Source organism: Oncorhynchus nerka, linkage group LG18, assembly GCF_034236695.1.
Source record: "Oncorhynchus nerka isolate Pitt River linkage group LG18, Oner_Uvic_2.0, whole genome shotgun sequence".
Lineage (NCBI taxonomy): Eukaryota > Metazoa > Chordata > Actinopteri > Salmoniformes > Salmonidae > Oncorhynchus > Oncorhynchus nerka.
In genome coordinates, this window is record NC_088413.1 from 59,908,950 (window position 1) to 59,919,672 (window position 10,723).

At 42.9% G+C, this 10,723-nt stretch overlaps 1 protein-coding gene across 1 annotated transcript; it reads right to left on the reverse strand.

The window, feature by feature from the left end:
* Positions 1 to 507: 507 nt before the first annotated feature.
* On the reverse strand, positions 508 to 9,992 carry LOC115146249 (thrombospondin-1-like). The gene is made up of 22 exons (XM_029688224.2): positions 9,796 to 9,992; positions 9,567 to 9,656; positions 8,852 to 9,411; positions 8,509 to 8,584; positions 8,187 to 8,279; positions 7,973 to 8,082; positions 7,523 to 7,648; positions 6,785 to 6,881; positions 6,322 to 6,495; positions 6,040 to 6,216; positions 5,775 to 5,948; positions 5,391 to 5,671; positions 5,051 to 5,269; positions 4,843 to 4,950; positions 4,526 to 4,685; positions 4,313 to 4,431; positions 3,587 to 3,821; positions 3,174 to 3,401; positions 2,780 to 3,051; positions 2,571 to 2,668; positions 2,317 to 2,456; positions 508 to 2,209 (listed from the first exon to the last, which is right to left on the reverse strand). Exons 2-22 carry the CDS (start codon positions 9,628 to 9,630, stop codon positions 2,202 to 2,204), a joined length of 3,519 nt encoding a protein of 1,172 aa, XP_029544084.1. The 5' UTR covers positions 9,631 to 9,656; positions 9,796 to 9,992; the 3' UTR covers positions 508 to 2,201.
* Positions 9,993 to 10,723: the final 731 nt, after the last annotated feature.

Sequence of the window (10,723 nt, forward strand, 5' to 3'; positions counted from 1 at the left end):
AGCACCTCTACAAAAGCCAAAGAGCAAAGGCTGTAGGTCTGTGGAATGCCTCAGATAGGTGTGACTCTGTAAGCTATTTTAGGTTTTATTCACTGGGAAATTCCAAGAAAACTAGACACATTGCTGTGGGTTATATTGTGTAATAGCTCTACATTTGTAATAGTATAAGGTGGTAGACATTGACGCAACTTGAGTTTTCATCCATAAACTAATACATTGTGAAGGCTTTGTTTCTAAATTCCTTGTCTCTTTAGGTGTGGGATCGTGTTTTCAAGGGGATATTGTAGTGTGAAAGTCCTATTGAATGTGGACTTTAGTTCATCCTAAATTTCCATGCTGTTCACTTCTCAAGGATACTGCCTTTCTTCGAGGACTCCCCAGACTAAAGTGATAGATTCCATCAGAGTTTACAGAACATGTCCTATTTCTGTTCACTGCTTCATAGTACTGTGCATATCAAAGCTGAGAATACATCCATAAGCAAGGAAAGGACAAAAACAATGATGATATATTTTTCCTGATGTATTTATTGTTCGGTTGACATTACAAAATGTAAAACTATGGTAAAAATGTTTATAGACAAGCATCACTTATAGTAAAGTCAAAAATACTGAACAAAACAATATCCAAAGACATCCTCATGTCAGTGTGCAAACAAGTTCATCCAATCAGGAACACGGATCACGTTTCTTGATAAATTATTTAAATAGCATATATCTACACGTTAAATAACCTCTTAACATAGAACAGACAAACATAACAATAATTTATCCATTACAAATGCACAGGACATACATAAAGCACAACATATTTCAGAAAACGTTTTTAAAACTTTAGGGGAATTTTCTGCTACAAAAAAAAACATTTTATATACATCATAAAAAAATGATTGTACTACAGTGACACACAAAAAAAAGAAGCCAACCTATGTATACTCTGGTGCTAAAAGGGTACTCTCATGTTTTGTTGGTTTCAATCAAAAAAATAATGAGGTAATATTTGTACATAAAGGTTTTCCTTTGTTTTCCCCATCAGAAATATACACACATTCTCAAGCACACAAGTCAGACATACTGTGCAGAAGAACAATGGGATTTAAATGACACCTAATTTGTCTATTTTGGAAGGTTGGCGTGAGAGTTAATACTGCACCCTGCTATGAGAGGACTTTTTTAGAGGGATTTATACCCTGTTTCAAGATTCCAGTTATTTAGAACGGGTTTTAATGACAATAAGACAGAGATGAATAAAGATGAGAGATATCCTAACTCTAGGATCATGTGTCAATCCTCTCAACTGGTAGCAAATACAATAAATAATAACTTATGTACAACCTTGGTAACAATAGTCCTCTCAAGGCAGGTTAGACTGGCCCATGTGTTTCTGTCCCTCTCCACTAATGTCTGAGCTAAGATGGAAAAAAAAGACATCCTGGAATCCTGGCGAAATAGCAGTTGTGTTGTTCGCTAGTAGTCTATATTGGCTTTGGGTGCTAGTCCTGCTTCTGTGCTCATTCCATATATCATCTAGAGTTCTTTCCTGAGAAACCACTTAGCAAGCCTGGTCAAACCCTGAAGACATACTTCATACTGAGCTGAACTGCAAGGGTCTACTAGAAGCCATTTAGTTACCGAATTTGAAATGGCTAATGCCTTGACTACAATTGGCTTAAGTGTCTTTATCACAAAGCTCTTCATGGGTAGCATACACGCAGACAAACATTCACTCTCATTGATAGTAACAGCCAATCCATACCGTCCACGGTCCCTCAATAGTTCCTTTAAGTGGCATCTCTGGCCCATCTGTAGTAAATATCCTACTGCTTTCTTCAATTGGAAACAAGTCAAGTCCTTTTGAGTCCACTGCAGAGCTGAAGTAATGCTCGGAAATAATGAAAATACTCTTCCCTTTAGACCTCCATCCAGAGTGTGATAGCAACTAATTCAGAAGTGCAGAGAAATCTATCTGATTTCTTCACTGAGCAAAGTTATGCTCAACCTGCTGTTAGTGCAGGGGTCTAGTCATCATAGGACAGGCAGTTAGCCTATGTCCATTCTGCCTCAATCCCACACACTTGCTCTCCATTCCACCAATGTGCTTGTCGCAAAGTAAAGAGTAATAAAGATATGGTCCCAGGTCATATGTTACATTTATATTTGAGCAGGTAAATACATTCTTCTACGAGCCTCTCTCTAGTCCGATTAAGAATCTGCAGGAAAAAGAGAAGGAAAGAATCAGTTAAAACCCTGTACATATTTTGACTAAAAGGGCAAGTCATTTTTTTTGCTTGACAAAACATTCCTGAAAGCATCTTACCTTTGCATTCATATTTGAGGTCTGAGAAGTATGTCATCTCCTGAGAGAAGACATACATGCCTAGTCTTCCACCAGCATAGGTCTTGTCGTAGATATTTCCGGAATCGGCCATGATTCTCTTGCCTTCATACATCACAACTCTGAAAGGAAGGAAGATGACATGAGATCATCAGCACATGAAAGCAGGAGTTTATGTGGCTTCAGTAAAGGCAGAGGAGCTAAAGAGTTCAGAGCTAAAGCTAATCTGAGCTCACCTGATGAGTCCAGACTTGGGCCTGTGGATCAGGTGCCATCTGTAGGCAGTGTAGTCTTTCCAGCCGATGTTCTTGGGGTCGTGCCACAGAGTACGCACCTAAGAGGAGGAATAACAAAAAGACATGAGAAATGTTTCCTACCCAGTGGTTTTCTCTCTCACTGCTCTTATGTGCTTTGGGCTTGTAATGTGGACTGAAGCTGACCGTACCTGTCCAGCAGTGTCACCGGTGTGCCAGAGGGCGTTCCTCAGATGCTCCCCAGGTCCTGTGGTGGAGTTGACCACTTTGATGGACACTCCGGAGTAGCCCTGAGCTCTGGTCGGCGTGTGGGACCAGTAGGTCTGTGTGATCTGCTTCCACATTACCACGTAGAACCTGGAGCTGGACTGGTACCCAAACACAAATCCAGCATAGTCATCGTCCCTGTCTGTGTTGATAAAGAATGTTCCACTGAAGTCCACTGCGTTGAACTCATCGAACCCTATAGACAACAAAGAAGTTGGTTAGGACTTTTCTCAATGGACCCATAATCTATGAATGGTAGTTTTGTAGTTGTTCTCTTTAGTTCCTAAGGTGTTATATATATATGTTACAAGTACGTACCAACAGCGATGCCAGGGTCACAGTTGACGGTCTGCACCAGTTCTTTGCCCTGGTGACGGACCACCCAGTTGGGGTCGATCTGGGAGGTTCCCTTGGGGTCTAGTGGTACCATCTGGAACCTGCGGAAGTCCGTCTCACTGATGGCAAAGTTTTCAGGGCACACATCGTAGATATCAAGAATGTTGTCTTGGTCAAAGTCATCTTTGCAAACATCTCCACGACCATCACCTGAGAGGAGGAGGCAGAGAAATGCACTTAGACATTTCTTCATGGAGACAACAAGCTAACCAACCCTATAGTAATCACTGTGACTGCATGTCTGTAGAGAGTACTTTCTCTTTCTAGATGAATCATTCAATAGGTCAGTTGAATGGCGCCAATGTTTGATAGAGCTACCGAAGAGAGTGACTCACCATCAGAGTCCAGCTGGTCAGGGTTAAAGGCCAGCCTACAGTTGTCCTTGTCGTCAGGGATACCGTCGTTGTCATCATCGTGGTCACAGGCGTCACCCTTGCCGTCTTTGTCGTGGTCGGCCTGGTTGGCATTGGGGATATAGGGACAGTTGTCCAAGTTGTTCTGATGACCGTCCTCATCAATGTCCTGGTTGTTGTCGCACTTGTCTCCCACACGGTCTGAGTCAGAGTCAATCTGTAGAACAACACAATTAATTTAGTCTTCACAAAAACACATTATTTCACACTTGTATGAGATAAACGTGGCTCTAATTCAATGCACTCAGACATAATGAATGTATTTCACCACTCTCAACTGAAGTAATCTCCTTCAATATGAGAGGTGCTATTCTATCCCTCGTCCTTGTGCCCCCTTGTCTTCGGGTATGCTAGTAATTTCCCTTCAAACAATAATCCTGTTTCCTTGCACCTTGGCAAGACTACACACACACACATACACATTCATATCTATTCAGAAGGGGGGAATGAATAAGGAGAGAGGGAGAATTGCACTCATTCTTCTCCCAGCTTTCACATTTTCACATTCCTGTCTTTCATTAAAGCTGAGCACAGGTGCAATCTATGGCTACTGTCCTAAGAGGCGGGGCTCTATGATAGTTCTACTTCCCTCCAATATACTTGATAAGATTGGGTTCTTATGTAGTAGAAGATGAAAGCTGCAGTTACCTGGTCTGGGTTGTTTTCAAGAGGGCAATTGTCGCAGTGGTCTCCCACTCCATCCCCGTCAGTGTCTCTCTGGTCCACATTGTAGACGTATGGGCAGTTGTCCCTCTCATTTAGAATGCCTGCGAAGTGAACACACATTTATATCAGTCTATGACAACTTTTAAGGACTGAGAGATTTCATTGTCTGATGTTGGAGGAGTGATGATCTCTTACCATCACCGTCAATGTCAATAGCACAGGCATCCCCCTCTCCGTTGTTGTCTGTGTCGACTTGGTCGGGGTTGCTCTCATGCACACAGTTATCACATCGATCACCAACGTCATCTCTGTCCACATCATACTGAGCGGGGTTGTAGACCATTGGGCAGTTGTCCTAATAATTTGAAAAAATGTACACCATTACTACATTGTTCATATGCTACTAGCTTTCCCCCTGACTCCTCCAATTTATCTAACCCATAAGAAAAAGGACTACTGATTGCTTTGTTTGGTTTCTTTGTGGATAACCAAGTCCTGTTTTGATCTCTCACCCTATCATCAGGGATCCCATCGTTGTCATCATCGTGATCGCAAGCGTCACCAAGCCCATCTTTGTCGTGATCCTCCTGTCCAGAGTTGGGAAGGTTTGGACAGTTGTCCTGAAAAAAAAAGGGTTTGTTAGAGAGTCATAACCACAATAACACAGTGGAGAAGCTAGGGATAGACTTTGTGCAGTGCTGGGGGAGTGATCCTTCCTACCTTCTTGCAGTGGTAGGTGGCATTCTCCACACACAGGAGGTCTTTGTTGGGCCATCCATCCAGGTCAGTGTCATCTCCACAGATGTGGCCGTTGCCAGCGTAACCTGGTTTGCACTCACAGCGGAACATAGTGTCGCTGAACTGACCCAGGTAGATACAGTTGGCATTCTTGTTGCAATCATGGCTGCCGTCTTGGCAGGGGTTACGGGGTGTGCACACCTAGGGGGAAGGGAGAGATGCATACTAAAGGGTTAAGATGTGCTGCTGACCTCCTAGCATTAGAATAAATAGAAATCCTCACATTTGTGTATTTTGTTGCAGTAGCCAGAGTTTGTCTCACCTGTTTCTTGGCTGTGGCCTGCTCCACTCCTCTCCCGAAGGGCTGTTGTCCTGAGTAGCGAGGGGGGCAGGCAAGGCAGTTGTAACCAGGCTCAGTGTTCTCACAGCGGTGGACTCCATTGAGTGTGAAGCATGCGTCATGGACCTCCTTGCACTCATCGATGTCCTTGCAGTTGATGCCGTCTCCGGTGTAGCCCACTGGGCATGCGCCACACTTCCAGGAACCATCATCAAAGCTGGTACACTTAGCGCCAGCAAAGCAGGGGTTGGACAGACAGCCATCTATATAAAGAAGCATATTGATTTTAAAATACTGAACAAAAATGGACTTGTACACTTTTAGGTAAAAATAACAAATGTCATAATCTATTTTTACAATTCGTACCAATAGGGCAGTCCTCTTTTCCACACAGTTGGGATGTTTTGCCGTCGCCCTGACATTCCTTTCCTCCGTATTTGGGGGTGGGGTTGTTACAAAGACGCTGGCGAGTCTGGAATCCACCTCCACAGGTGACAGAGCAGGTGTCCCATAAAGACCAGGGTCCCCAGACTCCATCAACTAAAGTACAGTGAGAGAGAGAGATGAGTTACAGCTGTATCTCCAGACAGATAGATAGGCACATGTGTTTAGATGCTGCTCTTCTACTTACTTGGACATGGTGATTTCTGGCAGACCTCTGTCTCTCTGCCCTGTCCTTGGCAGTCTCTGCCTCCCATCTGGGGAGTTGGGGAGTTGCAAAGGCGAATGCGGGTGATGACTCCTTCACCACAGGTCACAGAGCAGGAGGACCAGGGAGACCAGTGGCTCCAGCCACCATCCTGCTTGACTGTAAAGGACAGACACATAATTATTAGTTAATGTGCTACTACAGTACACATGAGATGTATGGTACTGAGAGATACTGTTGAGTAGAAATGGTAGGTTTACTCACAGCGCTTGTCACATTCCTGAGGGTAGCAGTCGCGGGTCTGCACAGAGGTGCCCTCGCAGTTGCTGTTGATGCGATCGCATGATCGACCTCGCTGCTGGATTCCCCGTCCACAAGACACAGAACAATGAGTCCATTCAGACCAGGGGGACCAGCCATCCTCAGCATAGTCACTCGCTGGGGGGGAGAGACAATGGGAGAGCGATTAACACTGCAGAGCTCAGCCAGGGGGGCAAAGGATTTTCAAAGAACAGTCTATTTGAATCAATTTAGCCCTGGAGATTTGAGACCTGGCATTCCAAGGGGTACTCAGGGAATGTGAATGACTGACAAATGATAAAGGAAGACTTCTCCAAATTAAAATACACCTGATAGGCAGGTTGTCAAAAAAAGTTCATGTCCACCTCACAAAAAAAGTACTACAATACTGTTACAGGCTTGTTTTCAACAGTAGAAGAGTACTTACGGGTTCCACAACGTGGGCAGCACTCTCCATCGGGCACGGTGGCGTTGGCACAAGGCATCAGGGGACAAGAGATTTTGCGACACACAGTGGCAGAGTTCTATAGAGAGGATTGCTGAAATTAGTAAATAGTTTGTCTCCAGAGCAGGCTGTCCGGCCACAACAAGGACAGACGGGAAAATAATCTGGACCATTAACTTTGCATTGTGCAAAAGTGGTTGCTGCTTTGCCAGGACTAATTGCTATGTTTGGGAACATTGGGATGATGTTTGGCTGGGGCAGAGGGATCCCCGCTGTGCTACCGTCCTAGATCTGTGCACCTGCTCTAGGGTTCAGGACAAGCACTGTGCTAGGGGTCTGGAGGGAAGGACGGTGACAGTGGGAAAGGCAGAGGGTCTCTGCAGATGTACTAATTAAATACACATTCTTGATACTTGGCCAACTAGATAACTACAATAACACCCTTAGTGAGAGAGAATGTGAGAGAGAGAGGAGTTTGACAGGGCAGAATCCCCCTACTGCGTTATTGCTATTCTCTCAAACATCTCATTAGAGGTGAGGTGATGGCTAGCAGACAGACACTGCCTAGTCACAAGAGCCTAAACACAAGAGCCCATTAACACCTCACTACAGAAGGGGTTGAGGAGCTACTGCCTGGTTTTCACACAGTTTACTACTGGCTGGGTTACTGAATAACTGCATTCCACCAAGTGTGATGACACCTAGTGTGATGACACCTACCTGGCAGGTACACTCTGTGCAGCCGTCCACGGTCCACTCATCTTTGTCCTTGTGCACGATGCCGTTATGAAGACAGACCCCACTGTGGATTCTCATCTGATTCATGAGCAGAGTGCTCTCCTTATTCTGAACACAGAAGAGGGGAGGGAGAGAGAGGGACATGTGTTTAGACAATAGGATGGAAACTTTTACATGGCCACGGTTCCAGTATAATTAATTACCAATCAACATTGTGATTAAGACATAGCTTGATTTAACTAAAGCAAATACAAATTCAATGGCAGCCAAACATATTTGTGTGTTCACATGGCAGCCATTATGATCTGTCAGGGCCTGCCATTCCAAGGGCAAGTGGCTGTGCAGTGGAGAGGTTTTAACTGGGAACAGATAGGCTTGAGAGGGAGGGAGGAAGGATGACAGTGCACAGACCCAGCTGCTTTCTGTGCTTACCACTCTGTTGAGCTCGTTTGACAGCTGCTTAACAACCACACCGAGTCCCTTGAGCTCCTTGAACATGCTGGTGATATCCTCACAGGAAAAGCCACAGACCTGCTGAATTTCTAAAGAGGAGAAAAGCAATCAGTTAGTCACCTCCCTCCTTCACATGAGCACAGACCAGTAGGAGCAAATGGTCTTGTCCCTGCAGAGTGAAGTATGGTCTCACCTTTGCTTTTGTGGCCAGTGTAATCAGTCCTTATTGCTGGGCTAGACCCATTGACTGGGTTGTCCAGGGTCATGACATCAGCCAATGTTTCAGCTGGAGGAGGACAGACAGGAATTTCCATGAACATCATAATAGCATCCACCTGAAGAGACTTTATCAATGGCCATATAGAATTCCGGTACTAGTAATTATATTTGGTAATGAAAGGCATTTAGATTTTTACAACTAAAAAGCAATGAATAACATCAACTTATACAGTAATTACAACATTTAAATGCAAAAATATTTTTTTTATAACATTAATTTTGTAAATCACACTTACAGCTTTGGCATCCCTTATTGCGCATGATTGCCTCCAAAGTGGTTCCAAAAACGAAGCGCACGTTCTGAAGCACTCCCTGCACAAATACACATTCCAGTTAGAGCTATTCCATATTCACACGTCTACAACTTTTCAATACATTTCCTTAGTGATCATAATATCTAACTGTTTATGTCAAATAATATCACATCTCTGGACGCCAAACGTTGCGCAGTGAGCGATCCACGAGGTTGGGGCTACTCAGACTAGGCTATAAACTTCAGAAGTGTAACATTTATTTTTAAACATAATTACAACATTATTTGCAATGTATTTATGAACACATGAATCAAGTCATATTTACCATAAATCTGTCTTTCACAGCTCCTTTTCCAATTCTCAGACGGGCAATGTCAGCAACCTCATGCGTCAGGACCTTTTGGATGGGCACGTCTATTTCGGATATATTGATCTCTTCACATCCTACGAACAGCTGGGCACGATCTTCCTGAATGAACAGCGTGATATTCTTCCAATGTCCTGTCGCTAGATCTGCATCTTCTATGGACACTACCTGTTGCTTGTTCCCGGTGGAGTATACCACATCCAGAGTTTGCGCCTTGCCATTAGAAATGATTTCGAATATCGGTCCTGATCCGTCATTCTTCTCCACAGTCAAAATACTACCCCTGGTTTTCTTGAACTGCTTGAAGTTGACGAGGAGAAGGAATCCTCTTTCAGCTTGTATTGAATCAATGAGGTCCCTGAAGGAGATCTCGGGAACCGGGGGGATCAGGTCTGCGTTCAAGACCTTATAGGCTGGGCTGTAGGGATCTGCGCCTTTCACCAAGGTAACTCCTTGGTGCCTCTTGTTCACTTTCACAAGCTCGAATAGGTCGTATACACCGTTATCATCTCCACTCTCTGTGAAGGGAGAAACTGTAGTGAGTCTCTCTTGGAAACTTCACGTTCACAGACAAAACATTGCAGGAACTTTTAATAGAATAATTCCATTGTTGATTTTAAAAAGCATATTGTCAAAAATGTTATAATGTTTACCCAAGTTTCCAAAAACTCACCTGCTACCCGGCTGCCCTCACAAGTCCAAAGCACCAAAAGGAGAAATACTCCTATCAACTTCATCTTGAAACCTCAGAAATCTGTTTCAACTAGAAAGTAGAAAAACAGTTAAATAGGTAGTCATTTACACACTTCTCAAGATTACAGGCCCATTATGAAAACGTAATAAGTATCTTTTAAAAAGCTACATGTTATTTAAATTAAATATTATTATTAGAATTTACCAACCTGAATAAAATAAATAAATCACAGATGGATCAGTTGAGGAAAGCCCTGGATTTTCACAGTTTCGTTGTTCCGTTATTTCTTCTTAAATTCTCCAAGTTTATTCCCTTCGTTGAATAGTTTTAGTAATCTTATGTTCGCTGAAAACTCTTTTTCAAGTTTGTTCTTTCTTTATTCTGATGCTCAAACTATTCTACTAACACTGCGGGCATAAGTGCTATTTCAATAGTTTCATGACATTCCTGAGACGACATCTCCTCCAATCAGATCGCAGAAAGAAAAAGGGACGACCTTATCTTCTTACCTCATGACGCTGAGAGTAATATCCAAGGCGAAGGCTACACATAGGAAAAAAATGCATTCCAGAGCCGAATTTCCATATAAATATTTTATAGAGGACAGGGGCCAACCAGTCGTTTCCTGTAAAAAGTACATTCTTTGTCAAATATGCTTCCCTCTTTATTTTCTTTGTCTCTTTTTAATAAAATGTACAACAAATTGTCATGATTTACAGAATTTACCATGTAGATCCCCTTAAAATAAAAACATGTGGATTGTTAGCCAAAATGTTTTTGAGATAGTCATATATAAATGGAAAAATAATACTTTAATATGATATAAGCTAATGGAAAATGTATATATAAATTAATGTGAATATTTTGGCTTTTTGAGAGGATGCATAGGCCTATTGCTGATCTATTCCTCTTTCATTCACAGTTCATCCACTGGGAGGCGATGTGTGAGTTTAGATTTGAGTTGGTCAGACTTTCCATCCTCACATGAAGATGAGAAAAGTGAAGAAAGTATAACTTCAGAAAACGTTATTGCCTCTAGGGATTTTGGGCCAGACTAGTAGACTATATTTAGGATTTTATTGGGGTATTTAAGATTTTATTCCGTTATTACACTTCAGCTGATACTGAAACCGTTC